Source organism: Colossoma macropomum, unplaced genomic scaffold, assembly GCF_904425465.1.
Source record: "Colossoma macropomum unplaced genomic scaffold, Colossoma_macropomum, whole genome shotgun sequence".
Taxonomy (NCBI): Eukaryota; Metazoa; Chordata; class Actinopteri; order Characiformes; family Serrasalmidae; genus Colossoma; species Colossoma macropomum.
Window position 1 is genome coordinate 31,038,017 of NW_023494801.1, and position 19,350 is coordinate 31,057,366.

At 38.5% G+C, this 19,350-nt stretch overlaps 1 protein-coding gene across 1 annotated transcript; it reads right to left on the reverse strand.

Annotated features, from left to right (window-relative positions):
* Positions 1–416: 416 nt before the first annotated feature.
* On the reverse strand, positions 417–18,891 carry ccnf (cyclin F). Its single transcript, XM_036590225.1, has 17 exons — positions 18,695–18,891; positions 17,488–17,642; positions 16,072–16,178; positions 15,891–15,958; positions 15,442–15,638; positions 14,071–14,124; positions 13,535–13,639; positions 13,353–13,430; positions 12,729–12,877; positions 12,427–12,591; positions 11,772–11,895; positions 11,044–11,224; positions 10,761–10,848; positions 9,310–9,409; positions 2,937–3,070; positions 2,653–2,825; positions 417–2,411 (listed from the first exon to the last, which is right to left on the reverse strand). The coding sequence occupies exons 1-17, from the start codon at positions 18,705–18,707 to the stop codon at positions 1,930–1,932; spliced, it is 2,373 nt and encodes a 790-aa protein (XP_036446118.1). The 5' UTR covers positions 18,708–18,891; the 3' UTR covers positions 417–1,929.
* Between the last annotated feature and the right edge of the window lie 459 nt (positions 18,892–19,350).

The window sequence follows — 19,350 nt, forward strand, 5'->3', positions numbered from 1 at the left end:
GGCATTGAGTTATAATAACATTAACTTTACATGTGCATTAACACCCCTAAGGTGACGGTATTTTTTACATGTTTTTTTTTTTTTGGAATAAGGCATGGCCACTAATATGTCAAGGCCACGAATTAAGAAATCCAGGCCAAGAGGTAACCTGTGGCCTCAATATATTAATATACAGCCACGCCATATTAAAAAAAAAATATATATGAATCACTAAATCAGTCAACTCAGGGACTCTGTAAACATGGCTGTGTACATCAACAAATGTTTGTCTTTTGTCAAATTCATGATACATATTTCTGAAAATCAGTTTCAGGATTTAAAAAAAATAAAATAAACAAATACACATCTAGGAAGTTTTTGAATTTTCTACAAAACAAACACTACAACCTTAATCACATATACTTACTAATGCAGTATTTTATTTTTTTTTTTTAAATTCAGCACAAACAACTATTTGTTTCAAGTAGTGGCTTTTCACAGCTTCCATCCATTAACATATATATATTTAAAAAGTATTTACAGTCACACCCCTTGACGAAGTTACAGTACTGACAAAATCCATCAAGTAATAATTTAATGCTTTGTGTTGACCTCCGTTTCTCAAAATCAGGTACGTGTCTACCTGCAGAGCACTGAATAAACTCAAACATACTTTTGATTGTTCAAGCAAATGTCACGAAAGACATTAGCACCAGGAACACTCATCCAGCGCTAGGTAAAAGAAAGTGCTTTTCCATTTGAAGCTATGAAGAAACGGCACCTTCAACATCACATTAAACTGATCTTGTTGCAACACAGTTGGTTTCCATGTTATTCCACGTTCAAAAAAAATACACAGGTGAAACATTGCTTCTCTTTGTCACACGTCAAAAAATGGTATCAATCAGTTTGGTATTGTCTGAAATAGTACAGTACAAATATTGCTAAGTTACTTAACAGTAAAAATTTCAGTCAACTACACTTGAGAATAGTGAGAGCATGCCAGCGATGTTAAAAAATAATAATAATAATAATAATAATAATAATAATAATAATACTACTAATAAATAAAAAAGTACCTTTGGCATCAGAGACTCAGAAAGCACCAGGGAGTATACAAAACACATGGTATATAAACAGACATACAAAAACATATTGGGTATAATTTACTCTTCAATACATGTCACCTATATTTCTAGTTGTCCAAAGAAGCAAATGAATCAGTGCCCTGAAAAAGAGTTAAGTGGACCAGTTAAGTTTTGGCAGTGTATACCCAGTATGGAACAATTTCATGCAATTTAAAGAAGCTTTCTAAATGCCTAGATATTCCTTGGTTTAAAAAGCTTTCAGTCCAGCAAAAATACATATGAATGTATACATAAAAAAAACCTTCTGAGATAGTCTGAGTTCCTATGGTGGGTGGGATGTGAGACAGGTAGTTGTAATTGTCTGCAGATTTGCAAAAGGTCTCATACAGACACAGAGGCACAGAAGACGACATTTTCCAGAAAGTTCCAGTGGTTTGATAATAAAGAATTGTCAAACAACTTTGTGGTGCAGCCATGCTCAAAGCCACAGAATACAAGCAGTTCAACATGACTAAGGTTACACAGGAAGGGAAGGATTCAAGTATCACAGTTAGTTTTCTTCTTCCTCTTCTCCTTTCCTTTTCTTAAAGGAACACTTCATGCTAAAAAGGAATACAAGCTGGGGCCAGTTAGTTCATTTGCATAATGCTAAATGTCTTTCTGTTTGCTTTTATTCATTATCAGCAATGTCTATTATGGGAACATATGGTCCTTAAAAGCTCACAGTGGATAATATGAACAGGAACGGAAACACTGATGTAAACCTTTTTGCCTGTTTATCACAGACTGGGGCTTAACACCTGACAAGCAAACTGTTAAGAGGCACCCTTAACAATCCACACAATCATTGTTACTAAAGCCATTAACTGATGAACGATGCATTGGCGACAGTAATCTCTTGTTCCTCCCTTTCAATTTCCATTTCTATCTCTCCACCACTATGAGCAGCTGTGTTCTTCCTTTTTACTTGTCTATGGGCTGAGTCACAGGGCCTCTGCATGGGCACAAGAAGGCAGAAGCCGGGAGAGGCGGACACTGAGGCTGAGACCGGGCTCAGGGGGGAAAGAGAACAGGTCACCAGGGTGGGAGCAGTGGAGGTAGAAGGGCTGCTGCTTTGGACGGAAGAGTAGCCAGAACTGTGAAGGTCAATGGAGAGTGGGCCTTTCGAGGAAGAAGTTGAAGAAGGCTGGCAAAACCATGGTCTGCTGCGGCTGCTGCCTCCAAAGGTCTCCTTTGTAGTGGCTTCAGTTTCACTCATGCCATCCTCGTCGCTAGAGAGAGCACGACAGTGCACTCGGTCAGAAGACTCCATGCACAGTTGCAGCTGGAAGGCGAGGGCTGAGGCTACACAAATAGACAAACACATATTCCTTCATTACTCATCATTGTGCTTCTTAAAACAGCTCCAAGATTGTTCCAGTGAACGCCTGAGAAATGGAACTGAAGAAGCAAAAGGATTAACTGAAAAGCCTCATGAGTCACGATTCATGAGTCATGATTATTTAAAAAGGGGAGGGAAAAAAAAAAAACATTCCTTTAATCAAAGAATCAATATGTTTGTTTAGGAACCTTTTAGTTCACTTACTTTCAGCGTCTTTCTCTCCTTCACTTTCTTCATCACCCTCATAACCTGAACAGGAAGCGTCTAGGCTCCAGTCAAGGATATCGCCCAGAAGGGTCTCCTCCTGAGTGGACAGTTCAGCTGTGGGTGTGGCCACAAAGCTGCCTCGGTGGGTCTGCATGCTATCCTCTCGCCTCCTGCAGGGCACAGGTAGATATTTTATTATGTTAATTATAGTCACCTTCATGTACAATCAAACAAGTAGATGGACTTTGAAAATGTAAGAAAAGATGCCCATACAGCCGCACCTCTTACTGTTGCTAGATGGAGAAGACAGGAAGGTATGCATGTCTGCTGAATGGCCACTGGCACTAGGAGGGTCAAATTTGGGTTCCACCTCTGGAACCTCCAGCACTTGGCACAGTTCTTTAAACCCTATTACCTGTGAAACACAAACAATACCAATGGGTTATGGTTTGAAAATGGGTATAAAGAAAACAAACTCTTTAACACAGTAAGTTCACAGTAAAATCTTTACAGCATCTTATGACCAGATCTATACCTAATCATTTCATGCAACTTATAACTGGATTGTTTATTGAAAAGATGCATTTACTATTGGTAGTCAACTGTGTGTCCAGTTGGTCAAACTAAAATCCAATTGCTATTTGGCATAAAATGTGAAATTCAGCTCAACATAAAACCAAATGCCGGTGTTGCTCATTGTTTCTGGTTTTCCTTTTTGTTGTTGTTAAAAGAGAGTCTAGAAATTTAACTTAGCTGAATTAGCTAAATCTTACACTGAAAAAATGATAAACCCAACCTTTAACTGAAGCGAATTTATTGATTTTAAAAAAAAAAATAAAAAAAAAATAAATATATAAACCCACCCCAAGAAATTTTTAAAACCACATGTGCCACAGTTATTGGCACCCACAACATGAGTACACACAAAACACAGCTTTTAAAATGATCATTCCATTTTTTGAAGATAGATTTATTCAAAACCTATACTACCCATGTGAAAAAGTAGTAGCCCCCCTAAACTTAATACCTGGTTGTGCCACCCTTGGCAGTAACAACTGCAATCAAACATTTGTGATAACTTGGATATGAGTCTTTTACATCTCTGTGGAGGAATTCTGGCCTACACTTCTTTTTGGATAACTGGTTTAATCTGGCTACACTGGAGGGTTTTCAAGCATGAACTGCCCGTTTAAGGTCCTGGCACAGCAACTCAATAGGTTTCAACGTTAATTTTCTTTCTTTTGAGCCATTCAAAGGTGGACTTGCTTGTGTGCTTCAGATCACTGTCCTGCTGCATAACCCAACTGTGCTTGGGCTCTAAGGTCAAGAACTGACAATTGAATTTGCAGAGTACTACTGATGAAGAGTAGCATGAATTATACAGTATATACTGATGCAGTATGCCATTTTAAACACAGCCTTAGTCATTCGTACTTGCGCGTTTCTCGATTGAAAATGCCCTACAATCTACAGTTAGGGCAATAATTAAACGGTGACCAAACTTGCCTGAACAAGGACCCAAGTTTATTTTGACCCCACACAAAGTGAGGAAGATTGTATGACAGGCAAAAAAAAAAATAAAATTCCAAGGATCACTGTTGGAAAGTGACAGAAAAAAATAGCATCTTGGGGTCACCAAGTCTCTATAATACTAATGGTTCTTTGACTGGAACCATGTTCTGTGGTCAAATGAAATGAAAATTGATTTAGCAACAAGCACTCAAGGCGGGTTTGATGTAAAAAGAAGGATGGAAGGCCCTGGGAACCCTGTTAGGGTACATGGCATTATGAACTCCATTATATAACATGATCTGGAAATTTTGCATTAAAATGTCCAGAACAACACAAAAATGGTTTACTGAACATAAATAAACAAATAAACAAATAAAATCAAGCTTCTGCCAGGCCATCTCAGTTGCCTAATCTAAACTCCACAGAACCATCCGCTTATACCAGCACAACACTCCACCACCACTACAGTCTGTAGTTGTAAAACTACAAAGTGCACCTATATAGTAAGTGGAGCTGATAAAATGGACAGTGAGCATAGAAACAAGGAGGTGGTCATAATGTTATTCCTGACTCGTGTGTGTGTGTGTGTGTGTGTATATATATACACACATACATACATACATACATACATACATACATACATATATACATACATATATACATACACACATACACACACACACACACACACACACACACACACACACACACACACACACACACACACACAGCCTTGAAAAAGTATGCATACCCCTTGAACTTTTCCACATTTTTTCACATTACACCCAAGAACTTAAATATATTTTATTGGGATTTTATGTGATAGACCAACACAAAGTAGCAAGTAATTGTGAAGTGAAAAGTATACACAAAATCTCGTTCTCCATTTTTGTTGTTTTCAGTTTGACATAGTTTGACAATTCCTGTTGCCTGTTGCATGATGAATGGACCAAAACAAATGGCCCGAAATGTATTGGTTCTATACAATTACATTAAAAGTAGAGTAGGTTTTGTCCTTCTCCTGTAAAGTTATCATTTTAGAGATACAATGTTTTGTTCTGACAGCAGCATTTCATATCACGATTATCATGACCAGAATTATCACGATTATCGATATTATCGCGATATTGTTCAAAAGCGTTGAAAAGTAAAATAAATAAATAAATAAATAAATAAATACATACATACATACATACATACATACATACATACAGATACAGAAACTGAAATTCGTTTGACCATTATTATTATTATTATTATTATTATTACTGTTGTAAAATTATTATTATTACTGCTGTAATTATTATTATTATTATTATTATTATTAATTACAATAATTAGGGATTTCCCTGCATATAGAATTAAATCTCTGAGGTGGGTCTTAATGGAAAATTATTACTTCTAAGAAGTGTTGCACTCGGGGGATTTCTGTCCTAACTGCAACTGCAGCATTATTGTGCCGTTGTGGCGCTGTACCCCTAATCAACACAGTGCACCAGGAAAAACAGCCAAAATCACAGAGGAATTGCATGACCAGTGCAGACAGTGTAGAACTCACACATTGTGTCTCCACCTGTTGAGCTGCTTCTCTAAAAGCATTTTAAAACTAAAACATAACTTAAAATTAACATGCATCTGAGCTGTGGCAGAAACACCACTAAAGTTTAATCTCTGAAACTCTGCTTTTCCCAAAAGTGGCACACACCGTTTACTCGCGCAAGGTCCCGTCTCAAAGCACACCATCTTCCCTATGTAGTGCACTTCGTAGATCATGAAATAGCAAATTCTTCACCCAAAGAGTGAATGTTCAACTAAGTCATCTATAATCAACATTAACAACAGGTTACAAATTCCCTATTTAAAACTCAACTGCTTGTTAATGATGATCGTGTTTGTTTGAAAAGTAGCGCACTATGTAGGGGACACAGTGATTTGAGACAGTTATTCTCTTCTCAGAAAGTAAACACTGCAAGCGAGAAAGGGGAGCTGTGCAGATTGAACCTCTGCAGCGTCTCGTTCCAGAGCTTGTGTGACTTAACTCAGAGCTCATTTTGGAGACACTGCTCCACAGAAATGTGTGTTAAAAGCTTTAGTTTCGATTCACAGTTGATTCACCGATTGTTTTTTTTTTTTTTTGACGCTAAAAGCTCATTTTATATTATTAACGAACCATAAGCATAAGTTAAACCACACAAACCATGACATTTCTTCTATTTCGAAGTCTCCACAGACTTCTCCGTTAAAGTTAACCTTGCATTCTCTAAAAAGTAGCAGGTGGTGGTCGCGAAGATGACTCGTAAGGTTAGATGTGTTGCCCCCTTTCGCCGCTATTTTCTTTCGGCCTGTTCTGCAGACAGGGTGGTCATCTGCAGACAGGGTGGTCATCTTCAATTAACTTTCCTTCTGCATCCTTATAAAACCCAAAACATGACCAAACGTCAGACTTGGTCTTCTTAGAAGGCTGAAATATCTCCGAATCTCTGTCACTACATTCCGCCATGTTCTCTCTTCTCTCCCTCTCACCCCACACACACACACACACACACACACATATACATACATACATACACGCGATATTACACCACCCCTAACTGAGTTCAGGTGTTTCAGCCACACCCATTGCTAACAGGTGTATAAAACGAAGCACACAGCCTTGCAATCTCAACAGACAAACACGGGCAGTAGAATAGGTCATACTGAAGAGCTTAGTGACTAAACAAGGCATGCTACCTCTGCCACTGCAAATTTCTACCCTGCTAGATCTGCCCCTGTCAACTGTAACAACTATTATTGTGTAACGGAACCACCAAGGAGCAATAACAGCTTAGTCACAAAGCACAACCACGCAAACTCAGGGGCCTCTGGAAGCAACATCAGCAAAAGAACTGCACATTAAGAGCCTTACAAAATGGGTTTCCATGGCCGAGCAGCTACACACAAGCCTAAGATCAAAATGCACAATGCCAAGCGTCAGATGGAGTGGTGTAAAGCATGCTGCCACTGGACTCTGGAGCAGTGGAAACATATTCTGTGGAGTGATAAATCACGCTTCTCTATCTGGCAGTCTGATGGACGAGTCTGGGTTTGGCGAACAACAGTAGAACATTACCTGCCTCACTGCATTGTGCCAACTGTAAAGTTTGGTGGAGGAGGGATAATACTATGTGGTTGTTTTTTTAGAGGCTAGCCTTGGCCCCTTAGTTCCAATGAACAGAAATCTTAATGCTTCAGCATACCAAGACATTTTGGACAACAGTTTGGGGAAAGCCCTTTTCTGTTCCAGCATGACTGTGTTGTATACATGTGTTGTTATAGCTAGTTTAAAGTAGCCAGTATGTCTGTCACAATTATTACATAAATTTAAAACAGTGCAGTCTGGGCCTTGTGCATTCTGCTGTCTGTCTACACTCTGCTGAAACTAAATTCTACAATAACAGATCTTTAATGAAACGGAGGAAAGTCAGCATCTCTCTGTGCTCTTGTGAGAGTCTCGTTCTCCTCTGAGAGCAGATACTCCCCACAGCAGAGAAGACGCACTCTGATGGAGCGGATGGCAAAGTGTTTGTGACAAAGACGTTTGTGGCAATATTCTTCATGAACAGTTAAATTTGAACGATTTTGAAACATTTCATTTCAACGGTAACCTTGTGTCCTATCTGTTCGTGTAGAACTACCTCCTGAAACTGTTAGCGAGTGGTGGCCAATGTTTGCAGAAAACAGAACTGTTTGGAAACGCTCTCCTATGTTCGCCGAATTTGACCGCACCGGTGACCTCGACGTCAAGACGACGATGCAGTGTTTAAAAGTCTAAACGTTATTTGAAAAGTGAACAGGGTCGCTGTGAATAATAGTTATTGCTTCTGTGTTCCAACTCCATTAACGATTCAAGAGAACATGCATTTCGAAATAGATGTTACAGCTCAGCTCATAACATGAAGTAGGGCGGCTTTTAACGTTAGCATTAGCTAACCAGCTCGCTAGCACAACTATCGCCGCATCCCAAACCACACACTTCTGCACTTCACATACTACACTAATGAGTGCACTTCTAATGGAATATGCGCTTTTACACACTATTTAGTGTGCTAGTATGCGGTTTGGGACGTGGCATCTCTTATCGAGAATCATCTTCATCCAGTGAGTCGATGAGTTTCCGCTTCAGATGCACCGACATGGAGGATGCGCTCCAAGAGCCAGCTAAGGTCGGCTTTACAAATAGCACAACTATGAACTTTTCTGAGTTTAGCTCCCACATTCACTGCCATCATGCTGTTGTTAACTCTCCAGTAAGCAGCAATGTCTTCTAAATTAGATGTCAACTAATATGGTCATCGGTTTTAGTCGACCAAGTCGAATAATCGTTGCACCCCTATGCCACACCAAGCAAAATGTGAGCGTGGGTGAGCTGGATTGAGGCAAATACACGTAAATAAAAAAAAATAAAAAAAGCGGTAAATGCATTCTTTGAGATGCACCATATGACTCAACAAGTTCTAACCTATAACCTGGTGCCCTAAGATGTTTGTTTCAACATGTAACAATCATCAGATACAATTTCAGCCCTACTAGGCAGAATAGAAACAAAAACCAAGTTACTGTTAGCTTCAATTACAAAGCAAAAAGTTACCCTTAAGCTGTCCTAATATTATGACTTGTCCCGCACATAAAATAATTTAGAAACTGCACCTTACAGAAGTTGCTACGGAAGAGTGCTTTTTTGGGCGGAACATGTATTGGTCAATTTTGCCAACATGTGAAATGTGAGTAACAGCAAAATCATAGCCATCTAACACAGACTTTACATGCATTAGTTTATCACAGCTAAGCCACATACATATCATTGCTGTCAAAAAAAAAACAAAAAAACAAAAAAAAAAACAAAACAAAAACCCACACAAAAGTATCTCCATTTTTTCAATTTTGAGCGCATATACTGCCCTCTATGTTGTGTGATGAATGGACCAAATAGAAATGATCCAAAACTCCTTGCAATAAGAAATTAAAAGAATTAAATTAGAATTAAACAGTGTTTTTGCCTTCTCTTGAAAATTTCATAATTGAGATTTATTTTTTTTGCACAGCAACGATATGTAATGTAATATGTAAAATCAGGCACCAAAATGTGGAAAAAACAATACTCACCGGCTCTTTGCTAATCTGTTGGTATGCATCACTTTCAAACCTTTGCTTAACGCCAATTAAGGAGACATGTCTGTAGTCTTTGGGTGCATCTTGACTAAAGCTGGCAAAAGAATTGAAAGAGAAAGAAGGTCAATCACAAAAGCAAATCTGAGACACTTAAAATTTTGTGGCAAAACAGGTAGTCGTTGGCTTGATTTTGACTTCATATTACCCACTAAATTACAAAACTTTGCTCTGGCTATGGCAGTGCAAGAACTTTTTGCAGCAATTGACTAATCAACACATCAGTGACTATACATTTCCAATTATAGTTTAAAATCAACATAACTAAAAAGCCCACTGTCACTGGTAAAAGATCAAGTTATCTGACTCCACTTATTGGGTTTAGATCTTGTGCATTTGTTTGGCATACTGATGAGTCAGGCCATTCATACGTGTGTGTACACGTACACACACACACACACACACACACACACACACACACACACACACACACACACACACACAGTTTATTTAGATGCGTGTTCATTCTTAAATGAGATGACAGCCACGTCTTAAGTTGTGATCGTACTCTACTTGACATTCAGCAAATATCGCCAAATTTTGCCGTATGTCTGTCCGTTTTTTTTTCACCAGCAAGCTTAACCAACCTATCAAAAACCATGTATGCTGTGCGACTTGATTTCTAAACATTTCAACTAGGGAATGATGTTTCAGAAGCATTACAGAAGGTATTCAGTTACAAGACTGTACAGTTAGAATCCCTTACAATAATGCAAAAAATTTACAGACTAACACTCAAATCAACATAATGACCAAAATAAAGTTCAAAAAGCTTATATATTCGAGAAATTAATATCTGATAAACAAAAAAACAAAAACAAACATTAAACAGAAATACTGCTACTGGACTACACAAATCATAGATTACAATCACCCTACATGATTCTACTGAATGTTCAAACTTGATAGTCCAATCAATGAGCTTGTCATTTAGAGAACAACAATTAAACCACTAAACCACAATTAAGTTACACTGTCCTCTCAAACCAGCAATCTGGCTTAGCAAACTGTGCCTTTTCAAACAAAAGACACATCATTAACAAGAATTATTTATGACATTTTCCATGTTGATGCCAATTAAATGTTGCAGACATACATAGGATAAAAAGCCCCAAAGTGGGGTATGCTATTATCTGGTCTGTAAATATTTTCACTGTTTGGAAAAAGTTTTTGTTGACTGTGTACAGTGTCAAATTTGTTTTTGACTCAGTGCACCTTTGACAGCTTGTTCAATGTAAGTGGTAACCTGGAACCAGACTGACAACACTGGTGTTTTTAAAATAAATAAATAAATAAAAAAAAAATCTGAAAAGTAACCTGGATAGTGTTTTTTTCCTGTCCTGCAAAAGTTCACACAATTTATTTGATAAATTTATCACAGTACCCACCACTTGATATAGAGCAGCAAAGCACAGGGCACTAGCTCCTCCTTAGAAAAGCCAGTGTTCTCAACCAGCTGGTTTGGCCAAACAGGAGCTACAGGAACAGAGAATAGAAACATCAAGGAAAAACTACCTCAAAAATATTAACACTGCAAACGCTACAATAAGACAGTGAGCAAAACCTAATGGTAACCTATCAGAATGAGGCCCAACAGCACAAATTAGATGCCACAATTCAGGAAAATGAAATAATAAATTAAGAATCATTTTCTGGGGGGGTGGATCTTACCATAATTGTGTAACGCTCGTGTGAGCAGCAGGGTGGCACAGGCAAGACGAGCAGGACCAGGCACAGCAAGGGGAGAGCAAAGCAGAGAGAGCTCACAGATGTAGCTGAAGAGATGAGTACTTCGCCGCTCCATGGGCAGCAAGGACTGTAGCACTTCTCCATAGTCCAGCAGAGTGGGAATCTGAGGGGTAGACAACATACATGCTTATCTACTGACCTGCAGCAAGGAGATGCCTATAAATTGGTGGATTTTTGGAAACACCAAATAATCAACTGGTATCATTTATTTATTTCTGCAAAAGTTCATATATTGCAGCTCTATCTTGCTTCACTACACTAGCTAAGCTGCCATGACCACGGGCATAATCCAAGCCTAACCCAGCTAAACGATACAGAAAAGTTTAAAAAGCACCCATTCCTGTTCAGTTTGAAAGTTTTTTTTTTTTTTTCATTCCTATGTACATACAGGATATACACTAGTTGACAATTAATGAGAAGCATGTCAGCATGCACGGTTGTTGCATTCTGGATCCGCTGCATGAGGTAGTCAACTAAGACCTGCTGTCAATATTAGAAGTCCATCTGTTGGATAGATTTCCTCAAAAGAAATCTGGCAGGAAACGTTTGTTCACTTGTGCCTCTGTTAGATGGACATGGAGCCAACTAATAACAGCAGTGAATTTATTACTAATACATTAGTAATTCTAATACATTTTTGAACTACTCACTCTGATCTTCCCCTCCAGCACAGAGATGACCTCCCCCATCATCCTCACCAAGTCCTCATACTGATACGTGTTATCAGTGAGCCACACAGCCTCTCGGATGGTCAGAATATCTTTACTGATATACCTGAGAGGAATAAAGGATAAACAGAATTTAAATTAAACAAACACATTAAAAACCTAATGAGAAGAAAGCCAAAAAAAAAAATTAGAAAGTAAATGTTTTGTTCTCTGTAAATCTTAAATTACCCCAGATCAATCATAAGCTCACGTTAATAGTCTATCACAGAGGATAGTGGGCACACCTGTCCTAACAGGCACAGTCCTTTAATTAGCAATGGTGTAGTGACTACATCTGGGGTTGAGAGTGAGAATACTCTGAGATAACCTCATTTTCAACCATCAATCATGAATGAAAGCCCTACAATGCCTGAAAAGTTGTAACTGAATAGGCAAACAGGAAATTCTTCAGGCCCAAGATAAAGTCCCCACTGATCAGCTGGTAGCTAAATTTACTCTTAAATAAATATATAAAATAAACAAAAGCACTACTACTACTACTACTACTACTACTAATAATAATAATAATAATAATAATAAAAAATAGCTTTTCTGTTAAGAACAAGCTGTTCAACAAGTTGTGAGTCATCAGCCTCACCTTGTGCAGATAACCATACAGGCAATGCCCAAAAGCTGCAGCCTAGCCTTTGCCACAGAACGACGGGACAGATAGCGGTCCACACAACCCACTGTCACATGCAGTGCCAGGCTGGAGAAATCCTTCATGGTAGTCACTTCCACCAACCAGTCCACCAATATATACCTTACCAGAAGTTAGGGGGAGAAAATACATGAATGCATGCAAGAATAAATGAACACACTCTAGTAGGTATATCTTACTACTATTTAGTGCATGTAAACCTGAAAGGAGTGACCTGAATTATACGTTTTTGAGGATACCTCATGGTGTCACTGATGCCCTGTCTGTGTAGATCAGCTTGTCGAGTTGGGGATGGACAAGAGAGAAAGAGCTGTGCAACTAAGTCAGCGCAGGCCCGGGGCTCCATACCCAGGGGATTGCCACTGGCACACGACTTTGCTAAAGAGAGCTGAAAGATCGATCGGAAAAGTCAAACCCTCTCATTGTGGAACGTCTTAAATGAAGTCCTGGATGTAAATATGCTAATCTTCCTGAAATGTATTCAAACTGAGCACAAAAAAAAAAACCCAAACAAAAATTAATCATCTCCCTCCCAATTACAGGAGCACAATATTTTGGAAAACGAAACAAGACATACGACACTTAAGAATGACAATGAATGGTTGGTAATATTTACCTATTCATTTCACACACTGTGGGGATCTTTAAAAATTGTCATTTACAATGTTACTGGGTGTCTCTAAATATCAACACTGTATAAAAAAGGTTTTGAAACAAACAAACCAGGACATTAAGAGCAGCAGCGCTGAAATGGCCATTAACTGACCTTGAGCTCAGTAGAAATATAAAGGATTGACTCATACTAGCAAAAACCCAACACCCACCCAAAAAAATAAAATATAAATAAAAAACAGAACACACACCTGAGCTTCCCAACAGCCCTTGGCCGCATAGTCCCTGAGAGTTCGCACACACTGAAGATACCTCCCGGGGTCACACATCTGCAAGGAGTGCACACCAGCAAGTCAGTAGGGGCCTTTCAATAGCTTCACTGAACTGGGGAGAGTAACAAAGTTACTGCTGCAAGCTCACAGGAGCCTCTTACCGCAGCGCTGCGATTCTGCTCCCACAGTACGTATGAGCTCTGCACACTGCCACAATTCGAGGACTCCTCCAATATAGCGAGTGCCTCCACGTGCTTCTCCTCATCCTGATACATGCGCGCACACACACACACCAAAATACGCAACATCAAATGAATGACATACAGCCTATAAATAAATACGTTTGTGTTTTCATGGCTCATATGATACTGGACGAATAAGGACTGATTTATATTTCTGTGTCTGTATATCTGCAAACATGCAGGTGTCTGCCAACATATTTGCACATAACACAAAAGCGTACATGAGAATGCACAGAAAATTAAGAAAAAATTCTCACATTCTCACAGCTAATTCTGTTTCGGCAAAAATGTGCCTTCACACTACCCTTTTTCTGTGATATGATCTTGTATGCCACTGCTTTTTCAACACTGGCTATTTGAGCGACATCATGCAAAATTGCTGTTTAACAGCCTCAAATAACAGCTTCCCACTTGGCTGGTTGCTACTATACTTTAGTAAAAATCACACTACTCACATCAAACAACTGAAGAACTCTAAAGAGGCAATGCAGTAATGTTCCTTTTCTCTCCTATAAAAATAAACACACAAATAAAAGTAGTCAAAATCTCAGAATAAAATTCAGAGGTGAAAAAACAGTTGCTGTGTTATTTGTACAGGATCTAGAGACTTAACTTCATTTTAAGAACTAAAACAGAAATTCCAGGAAAATTTACTGTGGGTGCAGCCCACACAGTATTCTTCCTCCTTTCTCAAAATGTTACATTAGCTTATGGAAGTATCTTTGACATATGAAAGTATGTGATCATTTTCATTCTTCTGCTTCTGTCCAACACTGGGCACTGCAGTGTGCTCAAAATGACCTCTAAATTTGTATTTTTTGTATATTGGCCCCTAACCACCGTTTAGGAATTACACTTTATATAAAATATTAACTGCAGTGTCCCCTATTTCAATTTAACCAGAATTTGATTAGCCTCTAATCACGACACAGATTCTGCCATTGACCGTGACAAGACCCCAACAGCCTTTTCCCCGTTATCTGTACTTATATATCTGTATATCTGGTACCTGCAACCCCCAAAAAGTGAGACAGCTAGCAAACATGCCAGGATAATACTCATCTAGCTTGCATTCAGATCGTTTTGGGGTTACAAATTTACAGTTAACAAAATGAGGCTGAAGTTGGCTTACTATTCACCAACTTCTTGTTTCAGTTTTCCCCATAACACCTTAAATGGTGCAGCAGCTACTATAACACCTGCTGCACCATTTAAGGTGGACCGGGAAAGCTCAAAAAAGAAGCTGGTGAATTAGAAGTTGTCTTCAGCTTCGTGTTAACAATACACTTAAAATGCAAAACCTTCAACTGGCTGACTAACAACAGAAATCTAAGGTGCAGACGCCTCGATATGGCGCAGGCTGGAAATCAGAGGTTTTGGATTTCAACCATAATATTAACACAAAGCTGAAGTCAGCTTCTAACTTGCCAGCTTATTGTTCCAATTTCCCTGTTCCACCTTAAATGGAGCAGCAGTTACATTCAGCCTGTGCCCACCCTCCAGGGGATTACATTTGACGTGGAGGCTGTCAATCAATCCACCCACACATCAGAATGGTAAAAAGTAACAGGTAAAAGCTAACTCCTTTTAAAGTTGTTTTGGGGGGAAAAAATTAGTAGGTATTTGAAATATCTAAAATTATTTACTGAAATTATTTTTTAACAGATTTCAAAAAACAACTGTGCAGGACCTTTAATTTGTATTATTATACAATATGACTAAATCTGAAAAAACAAGCTTAGAATACATAGATACATTCACATATACATAGATTAGGAGAGGCTAAAACTGAGTGTCAATGTTTTTATTGGTACAGTGTTCCTTACCAAGTTGGTGTCACTCTCTGCTTTGAGATGGTCATATACAACTGCCTTGCAGCAGCTTCCAGAAGGAGACCAAGGTGGCCTGATAAAGACCCAGATGAAGGGGTCGGCCATGGGGGAGCGCAGGCTCTCTGCCAGGCTGAAGAATCGAGCAGCCATCCTGCCACACAAGTCAGCCCGACCTTCATCACTAAGAGATGCTGGAGTGAAACAATGACAGTAACACTGCTTGATCAACTTCAAAAGAACATTTCACCCGATAGCTTTAACTGTGGCTAACAATGAACGAAATTATGCTTTGATAACTTTTTATTTACATGGTAACAGGCCACAACCGCTTTTATTCATTACAGAGTGAGCAAGTGAAATAACAAAATCAATGACAAAGGCAACCAATTACTGATCAAGACATTAAGTCATTTATCAAGTATATTGATGAATAAGATACTTACGTCCTTCATTATACAAATATGCAATTCCTAGCTTCACTGCAGCCTCAAAATTTCCTTTTTCTGCAGCTCTGGTGTTAAAAAATAAACCAGATTCGTTAAAAGCTAAAAGTGAGTGCAGAAATTTCAAATTAAAGCTCCAGATTAACTAACAGGCTGTTGCAGTATGTAGTGAACAGCAGACCTTTTAAAGAGCCAGACAGTATCAGGAGCTGGCCAGCGGTCCTTGAAGCTGACCCGTGCCCAGACACACGAGTTGTTGTCGATGATATCACGGAACTGAGAGTGCACCTGGAAGAACAAAGTAATCCTAAGCAAATATGCAAGTAAATATGTCTTTTGAAAAACTGCTGTTCAGTGGTGGACAAAGTACACAATCCATGTACTTGAGTTAAAGTAGATACCCAAGGTAAAATATTACTCCAGTAAAAGTCCTCCCTTTTGACCTCCACTTGAGTAAAAGCATAAAAGTATTTGTCTTCAAATGTACTTAAGTATCAAAAGTGAAAGTACTAAAAGATTAATTATGACTAACGTCCTATTATCATTTTTGTAACAAGACTCTTGCTTTATCAACTCATTAAGTGAAAATACTCTAGTGTCACTCTCGTAACACCAATATTTTAATAGAATGTCATTAATTAGTCTGACGCTGAAGTCTATTAAAATTATCAAAAGCACAAAACACTGAAGGCAAACAGTTTCCATTAGGTTGAACCAAGTGGCTATGAAATAACCTTTTGCAGACAAGCAAAGTTTCGGTTTAAGATTTATTTGCAACTTAGTTACAAGTTTAAATTTTATAAAAACTTGCTTTAAAACACAGGTTTACAAATGAGTTTCCCTTTACTATATTGCATCTGTAGGTCTCTGTTCATAAACATAAAATAGCCAAAATGAATTTACTATAAAATGGACTGTTTGTATAAATTCAGAAAAAAGAAACATACCAGTCACAACTGCATCCGTACATATTTCTATATTGTGGTCTATTTACACAAAGTTAGGTTAGAGTCAGGAGTTTCTTCCATCATATATGTAGGAATAGGCACTCCCAAACTTTTACACTGAGGTTGAAACGTATGCTTGCACTGGGTAGCTAAGTCCAACAGGTCAAAACAGGCTCAGAACAAAGTGTGTGCTGTACCCTGATTGGTGTGCTTGTTTCGCGTTTCTTTCGTTTTCACATATTGTTTTATACACACATCAGCCAAAAGGAACAACAGATTTCGCATAATGTAGTGGAGTAAAAAGTAAGATATTTGACTTTGAAATGTAGTGGAGTGAAAGTAAAGTCACCCAAAATGGAAATACTTCAGTAAAGTACAGATACATGAAAAAACTACTTAAGTACAGTAACGAATTACATTTACTTCGTTACTGTCCACCACTGCTGCCGTTATAAAACATGACTAATACACAAGCAAATAAGATGACTTGCAAATAACTGTCACAAAGAGAAAGTGGAGGGAGATGTTAGTGCACATCTCATACCACTGCCGAAAGTCTGCTCCATGATATTAAGTTTTGTCAGAATGGTCTTTAACATAAAGCCCCAGTAAATGTGCCAAGGACTAGCTAACACTGCGACTCCACTCACAGCTCGAACAGTCAGCAGATCTTCAGCAGAGAGGCACTGGAGAACACACAGGAGCACTTCCTCAGGAAGAGACAGGAGCGTCATTGAGGGAACCTGCTTTCGGACCCGTTTCCGCGCAGGTAAAGAAAAACATTTAGGGCACCGACAATGTAGCACTAGAAATAGAGAGACAAAGTTTGTACATTGCTTTATACATTATACATAAATAAAAAAAATTAAACAAAAAGACAGACTACTGTATGTAACGGGTATTTCCTTTGCTATAAAGTACACCAACTTTATATAGCCCAAGTGTTTTTTCTCCCCAAGTTGCATTACTCAAGAATTTGCGAGGTTATAAATATTTAAACGAGGGGCCATTTTCAACTATGGCGAGCCGAGAGCCCACATAATTTAGTCATTTTCACGTACAAACAAACTGATTCACTTAGGTAACGTTAACAACCCAGTTAAGTTGGTGTGTTAAAGCAGTGAAATCAGCAAACTCTGTCGGACTCCGGCCCTTCAGGACCAGAATTAATGACTTCTGCTGTACAGCTAATATTATTCATTTCTCCAACATTGGGAAGGGTATTTATATATATGATTCTCAAATTAAATAGTTTTGTAGCAGTCAGTATATAGCGTTTCCAGACAGAAACAACAGCTGATTGATTTGCTTTAATATAGCTAGGTTATAGTGTTGGCTAGTAATTTAACATAACTAAAGTCAGCGCCTTATTTTCCCTCCTCGCTGCTGGCTGAATGCAAACATAGGCGACTGGCTCAAAGGTAACATTCGTTAGCTGAACCTAGCTACCTCACCACAGACGATGGTTTAGTTAGCACTAGTCAGATTTTTCACTGGAAACATTACGTTGTGCGAAAACATTCATACACAGCTAAAACTACGTACAAATGGTATGTACAAATAATAAATATAATCTGCAACACAACTATACACTCAAAGCCTTAAACTGGCTAACCGTTACCTTGCTAGAGGCCGATTTTCTGGGTTACTAGGTTAAATGGCTGTAACTTACAGTGTAATGATACTCTGACAAACAATGTAGGTTAAGAATCTTCTGCGGTCATTAGCATCTGTTGCGGATAGTGAAAGTTATTATTAGCTGATACTGATAACCTAAACTTAACTAAACTACCTAGCTACCTAAGTTAGCTAACGCTAGCTAGCCGACTGAAGCCAGATAAAAATAACGTTACTTACCGCCCGCTTTCATTTCAATGGAAGATTCGGCTGCCTGGTACTAGCCCGCAAAACTAGTATACGCTGCAAAAATCTGGTTAAAACTTTAAGATTATACTGCAGCAACGTCGAGGTTCAGTAGTTTGAGTGATCTGGTAGTGTAGGACTGTTGATTAACTTGAAGCACGCATTTCGAGTCGTAGTTCCTCCCCTAAACGCTTAGCACCGCCCGCGCGCATCAGTTTAAACATCAACTTCTTCAGTTCATTGGCCGGAAAATGGCCACGCCCATCGATACCGCTTTTTGTTGATTTGTCCGTCCACACAATTGGTTTATTTTCTGAATAATTAAACCAACGCTTCTGATTGGAAGGAATGATGCTATTTCGAATTGCGCGTTTCCATGCTTGACGCCATTGGTCAATACATATAGTGGCATTATTTGTTACGAAAAGTATATTTGAAGAGTTTCATCCTAAAGTGCTGTCCTTCTATTTGGAACACTTTGGGATATATAATGAATTTTTCAATAGAATAACATTTGACGTATAATGGAAAACATTTTTATTTCTCTAATAAAGGTTGTATTAATCATGTGTAAAGCCCACTCCCAACAACTTACGTCATTAAAGAAAAATAATAATAATATTCATAAAGTCGTGTATAATGCATTTAGG